The sequence below is a fragment of the Peromyscus californicus genome, unplaced genomic scaffold (assembly GCF_007827085.1).
Source record: "Peromyscus californicus insignis strain IS unplaced genomic scaffold, ASM782708v3 Scaffold_23__1_contigs__length_62951481, whole genome shotgun sequence".
In the NCBI taxonomy this organism is placed as follows: Eukaryota; Metazoa; Chordata; class Mammalia; order Rodentia; family Cricetidae; genus Peromyscus; species Peromyscus californicus.
In genome coordinates, this window is record NW_026294534.1 from 38078588 (window position 1) to 38094064 (window position 15477).

The window sequence follows — 15477 nt, forward strand, 5'->3', positions numbered from 1 at the left end:
GACTAATGTTCTTTCCCTCTCCTCTCTCCTGCCAAATTAACACTAGCATTAAAATTATGGATGCCAGTAAAATTACCACATGCAGCAGATATGGCGACTCCTCATAAAAAGTCTGAAATGCGCTTCTGAAATGCTCAGAGCCCACAGGGATGAGACAGCTCCACTCCATTCAGCAAAATGTACTACCTTTGCCAAATTTTATCTCAGATGCCCCTGGGCTCGGGAAAATCATCCGCTCTCTGAGGTTACAGCTAAGTGAACAGCTTCTCTGATGTGAAGCGTCAGACAAATCTTGTGTTTTACAATTTAATTCAATTTATTAACCCCAATTTTATGTGTAAATGCTGCTTGGTTCCTTTAATAGAAAGTCTACTAGGGTATTGTCCCCACAGTTCTTCTAGAAAAACACATATCCCTTTCCTATATATGCTCTCAAAGACCACAGCCGCCTTCTGAGAGGACAGAGCATATGGCTTCCATTAGCTTGCATGCTGCTAAGAAAGTTTCTTTGAAGCCAGATTACTGTACTTGACTTTCAACTGTTTGTATTGAAATCTGAAGGAAAACTGGCATTGAAAACGGCACTTTTACTAGTTTACTGGAAGTTTGTTTTAAAACGCCACTGAGTTCAAAACTTTAAGGCTGGGCCCTTATTGCAATAGGCAATGGAAGCAGCTTGACAGCTAAAAAGAGAGAAATGTTTAGAGCTTTTTGAACTTCTAGGACAGCCTTTCCTGCTCAATTTCAAGCCCAATAGTCCTCTGACACAAAATCCAATTCTTAAGCGATTATTTGAGGAAACTGTTCGTACTCACAAGGTAGAGTAAGGAGGAGGTTCCTATTATTGATGCTAAAGTTAATCATGACATTGGCTATGACTTCCGAGGGAACTTCTTTTTTTGTTTGTTTGTTTTGTTTGTTTGTTTTTTCGAGACAGGGTTTCTCTGTGTAGTTTTGGTGCCTGTCCTAGGTCTTGCTCTGTAGACCAGGCTGGCCTCGAACTCAGAGATCTGCCTGGCTCTGCCTTGAGTGCTGGGATTAAAGGCGTGTGCCACCACCGCCCGGCGCCTGAAGAAACTTCTAATGAGAGCAGAGCTAAGAGCTAATTGTGGTGACTTAGAGCACACACCATAATGAGTCGATCTCCTCATGTTACCCAGAATGCTCTGCTCATGTCTGTATGATGGGGGAGGGGGGTGTAGCTGGATGAGATTAATCAGTTCATTGGTTTCCAGAAGAAACCGCCATCTTCCTAGATTCGGAGCTTCCGTCTGTCATCTTGACTACTGACTCAGTACTTAGCTACTTGAGTCTTTTGCTAGTGAGATTTGGCTACTGTTGGAAAACTGTCATAGAATAAGGACAGGTGTAAAAAAAAAAAAAACCATAAAGAAGGGCAATCAGTGGACAGCGATGGGCGAAAACCCCCTCGACATAATAAGCACCAATGGCCGGCATCTGTTGTACTCATAACAGTTAGTAGCACTCTGGACCACTTGCCCATTGGCTATGGATGGATAGCTGAAGAATTCGAAGGGAACTATGAGCTACCAGAAGATCAAATCTTTTGCTCAAACTCCATGTTGTAAGGCAACCACCGCTACTGGGTATGTGTGAGAAATTAGGGAGCAGAAACCAGCAGATTGCCATTTACATGTCAGGCGGTCAAGTATTTTGATGAATGAAAAGGCTCTGCGCATAAGGACAAGACGGGGGTTGGCTCTGCTGTCTACCTAGATGGTGGTGACACCAGCTACTCCCCTCTTCTCTGTTCTCTGACCCAGAATTCAGTTCCAATTAATTTAGTTATGAATTAGTTCTATCTCCCTGACCTGAGATAAAAATCATGATAAAATACCAGTCTTGGCCAACAACAGTTAATACAGTCTCCTGGATATCATGTAGTTCTATACGGTTAACGAGTGTTCCCATGGGGGAGAAAAAAAAAAAAGGAGTCTTCCTTTAGAGGGACTGCCTCAAGTAGAATGGAATCTAAATTCCTAGTGGATGCCATCATCTACGCGCCATCCATTTCCACTATCCAGCAAAACCCTGCCTGTCCGTAAAGACGTATCAGGCGTTCCAATTTCTACTGATGAAAATTTTCAACTCTAATTTAATAAAGCGGCCTGACATTTGCAGGGCTGTTCTCGGAGTTAGACTCCCCAGGGCTGTGTCTCCGCCTCTGCATTCTTGCTTCATCAGCTGAGGTATCAGGACTACGCTGTGACGGATTTCTGTGAAATACAACTGCAGTTCAACAACCAAGTCTAATTAAAAACAGGTCAGATATGGTTAGAATGGCGGTTTCCAGATTACAACAACCTTGACGGAACAGCGGCCACAGCAGACTCCTCGACTGTCACCCTCCCGCCCCTTCCAACAGCCAGAGAGGTTGTTGTTGAACTATGTGAGAGTTCCAGAGAACAGGGGAAAAGTTTAGTGGCTTTGGACAGACTCACACTCCAACTCACTGTACCATTAAGTAACTCTCCTCCCTAAATGTCAAGACAGTGACAAAACCCAGCAACTTTGTTATTATACCATGAAATTGAGAGCCCAGCTCTGCACTTCCTTAGTTAGACCATTGGGGGAAAATGGTGAATTTTTTTGAATCTCAATTTCTTCATTCTTTGCAAAGTGTCAATATCAATGGTTCTTCACCTTCCTAATGCTGTGACCCTTTAATACAGTTCCTCATGTTGTGGTGACCCCTCAACCATAAGACTGTTTTCATTGCTACTCCATAACTGTAATTTTGCTACTGTTATAAATCGTAATGTAAATATCTGATGTGCAGGATATCTGATATCATGACCTGTGGGGGTCATGACCCATGGATTGAGAACCACTAGTCTATAGTGATGTCAACCGTCCAGCGATTGAGGGGATTTGATGAGATAATGGATGTTGAACATACTGTCCTTGAGACCTAATATTTAATAAATAATAGCTAGTATTAAAAATATATTATCTCCAAGCCCGTCTAAATGTAATCCATTTCTTTTTCACCAGTACTTGAATTTATTCCAACAGAAAATTAATTTAGTTATAAAAAGAAATTAATTTAGCTATAAAAAAATTAATTTGGTTATAAAAAGAAGCACTCTAAAAACTATCTTAGCCCGTGCTAAGGAGGGCAGTCGTCCTCCTTACACTAGCGACAAAGAGCGTCCTCCTGACGGTCAGCGGAGAGGACCTCCCCTGAGGGAATGGAACATTTCCATTGGGACCCAGGGGGCTTCCAATGTTTGGGTGGGACACAACAGCCTGAGAGCAAACAGGAAGCATGGACTCCACTAGGGATGGAAGAAGTATTGAGGCTAGTAAAAAAAGTTTGCCTGTTTCAGAAGAGTGATTGGACCGACTCTCCACCCACACTGCCGAAGAAATAAGCTCCCTGCACTAATGATGGGTTAAGACATCAGGAGTTAGAGAATTTCTGATGGGCCCCGAGATTCTCATTGCCATTATGGCTATCTCTTGGGGGAAATGTCCCATAGGAGGACAAAGTGACTTTTACACGAACACTCAGAATTTTGTTCGCTCCTTACTTAAGGATGGCTTGCCCTTATGAATCTAAGAAAACTGTTATCGATGCCCACATTTAAGAGCCACACAGTCACATTTGTTCTTAATGGTAACAGTCCTGTACCACAGGCTTGCACGGCTTTCTCAGCTGTAACTGCACCTCGGTGTAAAAGCAATCATAATTTCCAGAGCTTCGAGTAGCTTCTGAGGTTTACCTGAGCACTAATCTACCCAGTGGAGGCTCTTTTTAAAAATTAATTTAATCTTTAAAATGTATTTATTTGTGCATATTTGGGGGTACTTAGGATGTATAAATTTACAGCGTGTAATGATCACAGGGAGGGTACTGGTAGGTATCACTTTCATATTGCAACACCTGGATTCTTCTCTTCCAGTTACTTTGGGTCTATCATAAAATGTTCCCGACTGCGGCTCCCTGTTTGTGCTAGAAACACCAGGAATGATTCCCCCTAACAACAGTATTTTGGTATTTATTGTATGATCTCTCTCATACTTCTCTCCCTCCCCTTCCCATTCTCTCATGACCTCTATATAGTCTCTTCTTTTAAGAGACTGACTTTTTTTTTTTTACCTTCTACTGACTTATTAGAACATATTTCATTTGGTTTTTTTTGTGTGTGTGAATGGCTTGTTTCATTTAACATGATGCTTTCTAATTTTATCAAAATTAATGAGTGTATTGTTTTAAGTAATGATAAATTAATGCTTTTCAATAACTTCCCTTCAACTATCTACTGAGTACTTTCTATATGTGGAAATTGAGAGGCGATGTGAATTGTAGAACAAGCATTCACTGAAAGCCCTTGCTTTCCATGAATACAGAATTAAAATGTGAAAAAATAAGTAATAATAAAATGTTAAAATTAGTGTTCAAAGCATCCTTTGAAGGACCACAGTAAAAACAAAAACAATAAACAAAAACCCATGACTAGCAGATTCTTTAGAGGACCCCAGCCAGGGGAGCTGACACATGGACTTGGAAGACAGAGACAGGAGGATGTCAAGGGGTAGCCTCGTTTACACAGCAAGTTCACAGCCAGCTTTGGCTGCATGAGACCCTGTCTCAAACACAAAGACAAAACAAAAACAAAACCCTCAAAAAAAGGCTCCAGTTGCCGAGGAAATGCTAACAGTTGACCAATGGAGGCTCATGAACTTGAGAAGCGTCACCATGGCAAAGGGAAGTTAACTGAATGGAGAAACATTAGGAATGAAATCAAAATCATGTGACATAGGATGACTATCTTCAATACACCAAACCGACAAAGACCCGAAACAACAAGAAATTAAACAAACTAATCAATAAATGGGATAATGAAACAGACAGTTCTCCAACAATGTAACACAAACAGCCAGTACACAGGTCTCTCCAGTCATCGGAGAAACACAAATTAAACTCCATCGAGATTCCATCTCACCTCATTCAGAGTGGCAATCATTAAATTTTAAAAACGCTAGCAAAGATATGGACAAATGGCTATTCTTCCATACTACTGGTGGGAATGTAAACTAGTCCAACGTCTATAGATTTAAAAAAATAGAATTCCTCCAAAACGTTAAAAATAAAACCACTGTGTGACTCAAATATAACAATCCTGGGTATTTATCAGAAGGACTGAAGTCATATCACAGAGATATGTGCAGCACTGTTCACGGTAGCTAAGTTACGGAACCAACTCAGGTATACAACAACAGAAGAAAGGAACAGAAAACATGTGTGCACATGCGTGAATGCACACACACACACACACACACACACACACACACACACACACACACACACACACACGGATATTTTAGCCCTAAAGAATGAAGTCACATCGTTTGCAGACAAATGGATGCCACTGGAGACAATCATATTCAAACAATGAGACCCATCTCAGAGAGACAAATAGCATACTTTCTCCTGTATGTGGTGGCTAGATTTTAGAGAGATACATAAAGTCATGGATGTACCCTATGGCATGAAAATGGAGGGAAATTGGACAGGGGACTAGTAGGAGGGAGAAGGGGAAGATAAGGAGGTGTGAGGAGTGAGTAGATACAACCCAGGATTTACCCTTGCATGAAACTGTTCTGTGTCATGGTGCCTGTGCAATGACGAGGTACAATGGGAACCAAAATGGAGGAAGACGGGGTGGGCGAACAAACTTCATGCTGAGGTCATTTCTTCCACTGGGAGAGCTTATGTGGAAGAGAGGTTTTAAATGGGGTTTCTAAGGATCAACAGCACCTGCAGGGTGTGAGGTTCCTCTGCAAGTGCTTTCCTGACCACACATCCTCTGAGACTGACCGTGAACATGGCCAAGCATCCTTTGAGACTGACTGTGAGCATGGCCAAGCATCCTTTGAGACTGACTGTGAGCATGGCCAAGCATCCTTTGAGACTGACTGTGAGCATGGCCAAGCATCCTTTGAGACCGACCGTGAGCATGACCAAGCACCCTCTGAGACTGTCTGTGAGTATGGTTGCCAACACACAGAGAGAAGAGGGGCCCTGCCAGTGTGCATTGGGAATCATTTTAAAATGTTCCAATTATGCAAATTACATGAAGGACCTAACACTCTGAGACATGTCGTTACTAAAGAACAGTACTGAAACTACCTTCAGGGAGATGGTAAAATCATGTTTTCAGAGATGCCATTTTTGTGTTAGTGAATGCAACCTGGAAAGTATTTTTTTACCTTTTTTTTAAAAAAAAAAAAGATTCTGTGTGAAAAGCTCATGGATGTTATAAAAAAAAAAATAGCCCTGTCATAATCAAAATCCTAAGGCAGAACCTAATGAAATACACTGACTTTGTTAGTTTACAGAAGCCTCAATTTGACGCTATTCTTAGAAAGCCTCTTGCTCTGAGTGTGTAAATCAGACTCCTTTGGCCTTGACTGGGAGGCATGTGGTCTCTGAATGTGTAAATCGGACTCTCAGCCTGGAGTGTGATGCATGTGGGGTCCCAGGTCAAATAACACACATCTCATGGACTATATGTTAAAATCGAAGAGAAAAAAAAAATCCAAGGAATATTTTTCTCTTGGATGGGCGAAGGAGACATGCATGCAGATGATGGAGATGGGAAGCAGTCTAATTACTTCCTAGCCTCTACAGCGCTCACTGTCTGGCCCTGACTCGGCCATGGTTCTCATGCTGATGTGGTCACATGCAATGGGCATCCTCCACTGGAGAGTTTGGAGTGCCTTCGATGAAGGCTGAGGGCACACTAACAGTAGGACCACTTCTCAGAGGTCCGCTTGCCCTGGTCCCAGGGGGTATCGACACTTTTAACATACGTGTATATATATATATATATTTTTTTTTCATACAACAATTTTTGAAATAAAAGCAGGGGGAACCTACCTGACCCTTTCTGGCCTGGCTCCATTCCCCAGGTAGCTTTGTGGCTAAAGCCTGGTGCATGCTAGGGGAACGCATCCAAGCACAAGAAGGAGCCAGTAACAGAAACGGACGTCCTAGAATCTGTAATAAGAAGAGAGAGTAAACGGTCGAGCAATAGTATCCTAAATGAGCATCTCAGAGAGGTTACTGCAGGCCTGTGGAATACAACAGCAATCTGGCACTTTTCCTTGGAAGGTATCTAGATATATCTTAAATGGGCCAAAGACCCCTCGGCTCTTACAAATCAGGGCTTGTGACTCTGAGATAAGTTCTGTCAAAAGGCTCTGAGTGTACTTTGCCCTTGATGGTTTTGCCAGTGGGGGCGGGGGAGGGGTGGTCATCTTTACTGCCCTTCTATCCTATTTGCATGAAACAGCAGGATCCTGCTCCTCACCTAGCCCACAGATCGAAGTCACAAGGACCGAGGCGACAACCCACTGCAGTGTCTGGGGATCTGCAGTGTCACCCCTGGTCTGATTCCTCTCTGCAAAGTGAAGTCACGGGGACCAATCAGCCTGACTTCTCACTCCCCTGCCCAGAATCCTTTGTGAGCTGAAATGAGTCATCGCTCCAAGAAAAGCCACAGCCTGTGTGTCTGTTAGCTCCTTTGTCTGTGCAGTGCCGAGGGGGGTGGGGGGCGCTCAGAGGACAGGACGGACCCCAGGTGCAGGGGCCAAGGAGTACGTGCTCCTTTCCCAGGGACCCAGGCGCCATCACATGCATTAATTCCCCCAACACATTATTTTTTTTTTTTTAAATCACCAAGAGTAAAAAGGGCACATACCTCCAATAATGCTTGAAGAAAGAACACACACATTAAATTTGATCTGGCATCATATACTCAACAAACCACAATCACAGACCTGATATTTCCTTTTTTGTTTGTTTGTTTGCTTTTTTTAAGGCTGGCTTTGCATCGTCATGGAGGACGAATCTCCCACCTATGTGGAACAAACAGGCAGTTCTACAGTACGCTGGATCCAAGTTTAGCTCCAGTGAGCTATTTGCCATGAATTCCAGTTGCCCTGCAAGTCTTTGCAAGCCCCGGGCTCACCACCCCAGCGGGCTTCAGCCCCGCGCAGCTCTGCCACTGCCCATAAAGGCAGCGTCAGGGAATGAGGTCACTATGTCAGGAGCTCGCTCACTCTCAGTGCCTGGCTCTCCAGAGCTTAGAGCACGACTGGAGGGAGTCAACAGGATTTGTGGGTTGGTGTCGCGGCTTCGTCTGCTTTTCGAAATTTTTTAAAAGAAATTCTATGTTTAAGATCAGGAAGGGAAGGGGGGTAAAAAAAAAAATCAATTACGTATCTATGCAAAAATGTCTTGTTCGCTGCGCCATCTGTAGCACGCTCATTATTAGCCCACGCTGAATACCTCCTACATTTATGTGTATATGTGTTATATATAAACACATATAAACATACAAAGATACACACACACACACACACACACACACACACACACACACCCCCAGACTCTACAGGACAGAAGTACTGAGACATCTGTATAACAAGCTCACTACTTCTTCAAGAACACAGCAGCCACACTACAAAGACAAGGCACACCTGAAGCCAGGTACTATAAACAAAAAGGAGTCCTCAACACGGTTCTTCCAATTTTCTTCCATCCTTCCTTTCTTGAGACAGGATCTTACTCTGTAGCCCAGGCTGGCCTCAAACGTCCTGTAATCCTCCCGTCTCGGCCTCAAAAGTGCTGTGATGAGGAGGGGGATGAGCATCAGCCTCCACACCTGGCTGCTCTTCTAAATTGCTGAGTTGGAAGGATCCCTAAGAGGATTAGCAGGCTCAGGTCCCACCTGAACCTTGTCATGTAATTTCTGTGAATCAGCCTATTCTGAGACATAGCACCATGAGACTCCGGCCCTCTCCCAAGCCATGCTCTGATGAGTCGCAATCAACTTCCTCCCTGTAGTGATTTGCAGTCTGGCCTTGGGAAGCTGTGAACATGTTCAACCCTCTTTGGCCTGTCGATACATCCAACAGCCACACATACACATTAACCTGGCCCCTATAGGCCAGATTGCCTCTTGTCTAGTGGCTTGTAGTTTTAGATGCCTAGTAAGCATCTAAACTGTGTGTATTCATTCATTGGCCGATTGATACGTTTGATTCCCATGTTAAACAAACAAATAAAAGAACGTCTTCTGGTTCTTTTCAAATCCTCAGCCCCCAGGAGTCTCACTCTTTCCATGCTGTGGACACCAGGGTTCTTCTCCCTGTCACACTACTCTGGCTCTGTCATGAACACTACATCCACTAATCAATGAATGTAGTGGAGGTTAGCTACTGTGTATCACCAACAATCCCTCAGTAGCCATTACTATAAACTAGGTAACGCTTTGAATATCAAGGCTTCACGCATTTAAAAAAAAACTATGAATTATACCTTATATGCTTTTTTAGAAATGGTTTGGTCTTGAATTTCCCTTCCAAGGCATTCTAAATTCTCTTCTCCTGGACGGTCACTGTGGCCTGAGCCTGTGGCTCAGGACTGGGGCTTGCTTTCTATCAATGCAACCCAAAGCTAATCAATTCTCTTTTAAGGTAGCTGAATCCTTCATTATAAATCCATCAAAATCCACCCAAAGCATCTATGAAGGTCAGTCTTCATTGTCAACTCAACTGAATTAAGAGTCACCTAGGACAGCGGTGGTGGTGGCCCACACCTTTAATTCCAGCACTTGGGAGGCAGAGGCAGGCAGATCCCTGTGAGTTCGAGGCCAGCCTGGTCTACAAAGCAAGTTCCAGGACAGGCAAGGCTGTTACACAGAGAAACCCGGTCTCAAAAACAAACAAACAAACAACAAAAATAATCACCTAGGAGACACATTTCTGGGTGTGTCTGTGAAAGGTTTCCAAAGAGGCTCGAGTGAGGAGGAAAGATCACCGACTACAGGAAGCCAGCTGAACACCCGTGTTTGTCTTTCCCCTTATGAAACCACAGAGTCGATGGAGTTACCTCACTTTCTGTCACCATGACAACATCACTAGCCCTCACAACTTAAGGTCCTCCCAGGAAGTACCAGATTATCGTGCCTACGTTCAACAGTTAAAGATTCCACCATCCTCTCCGTCTACTAAAGGTTAAAGCCCAAGCACTCAAGGGGACAGAAAAGGACAACTAAAGATGTGTTCCAAGTTTCCGGTGTCTAAACATAAACGTGTCCATCCTGAGATGGGCCTATTCTGTCCGTAGATGGAAACGTCAAACCCTTCCAAGGAACCTGAAAGGTAAGTCCCATTTCTAAAGGAGTCAACCTGCCTCCTTCCTGATGGTACAACTGAGTGCAAGGCAGGATCTGAGTCCCAGGCAGCTGGCTCCAGGGTCTGCACTTGAAGCAACATACACACATGCACACGTGCATACACACACACACACACACACACACACACACACACACACACACACAGGAAAGATAACACAGGCAAGAAAGACATTCCCAAGTTTTAGGCAACCGTGAGCATCAGAGTCAAAAGTCCACTCCGGCCATAATGAACAGCGCCCTCATCCGCCCGCCTTCGGTCCCTTTAGCAACTGCTTTGGTGACAGTGACGGTTTACAAACATCATCCAGGGGATCCCACAGGTGACCTGCTCAGTTGACAAGGTGTGGAAAAGAGGCGGTGCTTGGTACTAGAGTGTCTCCTTGGCAGAAGATTAAACCCTAGCAGCAGCGCGAGTAGCACAGCCAGGCAGAATTGTAATAAACATTCGGATGACTAACGGGCTGGCAGAGTCTTTGAGCTGCTGCATGTGGAAAAGCAGAGAGCACTACACACCCTCGAAGCAACCGAAAATATCTCCTGGGTGCTTAGCTGTAAGGCTGTGCGGTTACTAGGGATAATTTAAATATGTACGAGATTAGCATACATAATTCACGGTGTGTGTAAACCCAAACATACTTTTTTTTCCCCCCACAAACAAATGAAATAAAGATTTCTACCTTCAGAAGTTCAAACTACGCTGGAGAAGAAAAGATACTCCCACCTAAGTACAAAAAAATACAGGGCAGGACCCGTCAAAGGCGAGGCATGGGGAGTGTCCAGAGAACTCAGGAGGAGAGAAGTGCGATTGGAACAGACAGAAATGATGTGGAAAGAGAGGTGAACTTCTTTTAGACCCGAAAGGCGAGCAAAGAAAGGCATCCACACTAGACCCCAAGCTCTGGAAAAGAGGGATTTCTGCAGGCTTTGTATTAAGAGCGTGTTCCAGCCGGGCGGTGGTGGCGCACGCCTTTAATCCCAGCACTCGGGAGGCAGAGCCAGGTGGATCTCTGTGAGTTCGAGGCCAGCCTGGGCTACCAAGTGAGTCCCAGGAAAGGCGCAAAGCTACACAGAGAAACCCTGTCTCGAAAAACCAAAAAAAAAAAAAAAAAAAAGAGCGTGTTCCTGGAAACAGACTCGCCCAAAGGACCTAATCATTACATAAACACTGAAGGAAGGAAGAGATGACCTGGAGACCGGAAGTGTGAGCCAAAATGTGGAGTTACCAAGGGGAGGCAGAGAATAAGCCTCTTGGGGCTTCACCCTGAGAAGTAAAGGGTAGGCAGGCAGAGTGGGTGGCGTAAGATCAGGGTATGGTAGACATCTGTTAGTCTCAAATCAGAAACATAAGCAACAGAGGCTGGGGTAAGGGCATCTGACTGGGAAAGAAAAGGATCTACCTTATGGTTGCAGTGGATTCCACTTGGCATTTGTTAATTAGTTCAGTTTTATCCCTTAGAAGCCTTTTACCTATGTGAACCTACACTCTTAAAATAGAATTGCTGCTAAGCTTTTAGTAACCAGCTAAAGATGAAGATATGTTGACATATTCAAAGTGACTTTCCTAGGGACTTCTATACTTCCCTTACCCCCAGGAGTCTTCAGTGCCAACACTTTCTCCCCTGCACAAGACTGTTCCAACAGATTAGGAAAAGACTCCTAATCTACAGCAGCAGTCTAGTCCAAGCCAACCAGTATTTATTTATTGTAGCACACAAGACATGGCTCTTGTTGCCCAGGTCAGTATGAACTAGGTAGAGTGCCCAGACTAGTTTCATCATTCACAGGAGAGGGAAAGTGACCTGTGAGAACAAAGGGAGGTGGTGACTTCTGATCTGAAAAGAGACACCAAGAGAGCATGGTGAGAGCTGGCGAGCACTTTTGGGGAGAAGGAGGCAGCGAGGGTGCACAGCACAGGTGAGTAAGGAAAAGAGGGAGGAGAGGAAAGACAGGGGTAGCTCACCAGGCAGCAAAGTAAATATAAACAGAGATGGTGTGGTTAGAAGGGTTGTGGTGTTTTACAGAAGGGCTAGTTGCCTGTCTAGATTAGCTAAGATGAAGTGACATTCACCCCCACGTATATACAAACATTCACACATGCTCATATGAGAGAGAGAGAGAGAGAGAGAGAGAGAGAGAGATGCTGAATAATGTGGAGGACATTAAAATGATGGATAAATGCATTGCAGGTTTTTATAGAGTGGTGCTATTGATATCAAGGTTTCTTTTCTTTCTTTCTTTCTTTCTTTTTTTTGTTTTGTTTTTTGTTTTTCGAGACAGGGTTTTTCTGTGTAGTTTTGGTGCCTGTCCTGGATCTTGCTCTGTAAACCAGGCTGGCCTTGAACTCACAGAGATCTGCTTGGCTCTGCCTCCTGAGTGCTAAGATGAAAGGCATGTGCCACCGCCACCCAGCGATATCAAGGTTTCTTAAGAAGCAAGTATACATATGCTGTATCCCCAAAAAGAAAATAACTATTAAGGCGTGGCCTTTACTTTTACCTATTGTAAGAGATCAGACAAGATGCAGACTGCTTAACCAGGGAAGAGAGAGACCAACGGATATAAGAAGTGATCTATGCTTCATGAAAATATCAACCAGATAACCAGCATGGACAAATTAGGGCTTATCAAAAATATGATTTGAGCTGAGGTGTAGCTTGGTGGTATAGTGCTTGCCTAGGATGCATGAGTGCCTGCGTTCGATTCCCAGCACAGAGAAGGAGGGACATGTATTCCTTGGAGTGTCACACACACTTAACACTGACTGCCTAGACTCCATACAAAAGTCTGGGTCACAGCAGTGGTCTGACATTTGGAGTATTGCCCAGTGTGGAATATTAGTCCAAGCTGAGAAAAAAAAAATCATAGAAGAGGATCCTCCAAAGAGGAATCCCTGGGCACCAGTAATAGATCAGATTTCCCTGGCTGCACAAAAGCCAAATAAAAAAGACACAACTTAAAAATTCAACAAAAGCAATTTAAAGAAATAAAAAACAGAAAGTTCCAGAGTTTCCAAAGCCTTTCTAGTTCAGGATTTACCGAGTGAAGTGTATTTTTATAATGAGAGAAGAAACAATTTCAATTAAAGTTGGATTAGATGCAATGGAGGATAGAAAAGGCAATTAAACATCTAAAGGACAAACACCTTGGTGTCCCTCCAGGTGGGAGAGGACACATCCATGAAGACCCACTGACGGGTCTGGCCACTCTGCCTGCCAGCTTTGCAGCAAGCTTTTCAACAGGATGGTTCTCACAAGGCCAGACCAGAGGAAGGATGGGGAGAGCTAGGAGGTAGCAGAAGTTATCCAGTACATTGTCATTTGACAGGGGGTCAATGCCACAGCCTCAAGGAGAGAGCAGGCTTGGCCAGGCTTAGACGCTAAGCCCAAACCAGCACCCTGTCTTCCGAATGTGTGCTAGTCTATAACATTTATTAAATATTAGTTTATAAATCCATTAAAATACAGCTAATACCTATGACTTGATAAAACATATGAAAAGAAAGCTATACTCCAAGACTTCTCCAGAGGCCTTTCAGAGAAGAACACACAAATTAAAGATGCAGATAACCAAGTATAGTATAATGTCAGCCTTTTTTTTTTCCCTGCTTTTAGTTCCTCTGACCAACATCGGAAAACGAGAAAGGAAAAGATGGAAGCACTGGGCTGAGCGTGGCGATGCACACCTGTAATCCTAACTCTTGGGAGGCTGTGGCAGGAGGATTCTAGACTCTTGACAACAGGCTACGAAGAAAATTCCAGACAAAGAAAGCAATGTGTGGGGCGGGGGCGGGGAGGGGGGGAGCCTGTAGGATTTTTTTATTTTTAGTTTTGGTGCAAAGGGAAAAATTCAAATTTGTTTTAAAATTCAATGGCAAGAAAACTATGGAAACTGAAAACGTGAGTTGTCACTCTTCATTGGACTTACTACATCGTGTTTGGGTTTGTGGGGTCACAGTTGTGACCAACTGGGCTGAAACACACCACCCGAGAATAACTCTCAGATGTTCCTACCAACTGTTTCCGACTGCAAGGAGAGAGCAGGTATGTTTTAAAAAGCAATTTGTAAGGGTAAATGTGAGATACTATTGATTTACTTACTCTTCAGTGTATATGTGTGCACATATATATGTGTGGGGAGGCCGGAGGTCAGTATCAGACACCTTCCTTAGTTCCTCTCCTCTGTAATTTCTGGAGGCAGGGTCTCTCACTGACTCTGAGGTCCACTGAGTCAGGAGATTGGTTAGGAGTACTGGCTGAGGAGCACACTGGCAATGACAGGTACATCATGGCCAGCTTTTCAGGGGTGGTTACATAAGGTTCCAAATTTGGGTCCTTATGCCTGCTCAGCAAACCTTTGACTGACGGAGTCATCTCTCAAGGCCCCAGACTCCATTCTGAAGACTCATTTATACTTCATAACAGACTGCTGTCTGGATTGTAAAAACTTTCCAATTTATTTCCATTCAACACCGGTTTCTGGAATTTGCAGGTGAGCTCCCCTTGGGGAGTGTCTATGTTTATCTTGCAGTTACAACAAAAGCCAGTCGGTGTATGGTCCCAGTGTCTGGAGACAATTAGGCCCCAAGTTAGACAAGCAGCAAATCCACCTGAAAGCAGGCCTTTGGATGGCATTTCCCGATCAGTTTCTGTTGCTTTAAAGACATAGCATTATTGAGACCTGGAGCTCTGTTCTCTGGAATTTGTTATAAGGTCAAAGAACAGAGAAACGAGATTACTCTATCACTGGCTTATTTAATCATGGCTGAGTTACCGCTCGGTGGGCGTCATGCCTTCTGGAAGGTTGAATTGTGGGAAACACGAAGGGTACAAAGGCTGCCATGTTTTTTGGAAAGAAGACACATCTATAGAAGTAACCTCTGACCTCAAGATGCTTCCAATTAAGTGAAGAACGGAAAGTCAACACACGTGAAAAGGAGGGATGGAATGCTTTCCCACACAGCACTGGGGGACAGGGAAAAGATCATTGCAAAACAAGTCCAAACTAAGTGTAAAGCAATATTGACCAGAAAGTTCCATCACAAAGCTGCACTTAGCCTGACTGGAGTTGAATATATACAGTGTACGCATGCGTGCGTGCGTGCGTGCGTGCATGTGTGTGTGTGTGTGTGTGTGTGTGCGTGCGTGCATGAGCATGTGTGTGCATGAGTGAGTGTGTGAGTGTATGAGTGTGTGAGTGCATGAGTGTATGTGTCTCTGTGTGTGAGTGTGTGTACACATGTGTGTGT

The 15477-nt window shown here is 44.0% G+C and overlaps 1 protein-coding gene across 6 annotated transcripts in view; it reads right to left on the minus strand.

Moving 5' to 3' along the window:
- Stox2 (storkhead box 2) overlaps positions 1 to 15477 on the minus strand; it is a 234588-nt gene that overhangs the window by 30033 nt on the left and 189078 nt on the right. The window contains exon 2 of one of the 6 annotated variants that reach the window (XM_052752256.1): positions 6908 to 7027. The exons of the other annotated variants lie outside the window; for them this stretch is intronic. Within the exon in view, the coding sequence (XP_052608216.1) occupies positions 6908 to 6932 (25 nt within the window). The 5' untranslated portion in view covers positions 6933 to 7027. The remainder of the gene's footprint in view (positions 1 to 6907; positions 7028 to 15477) is intronic. 6 annotated transcript variants of the gene reach the window in all.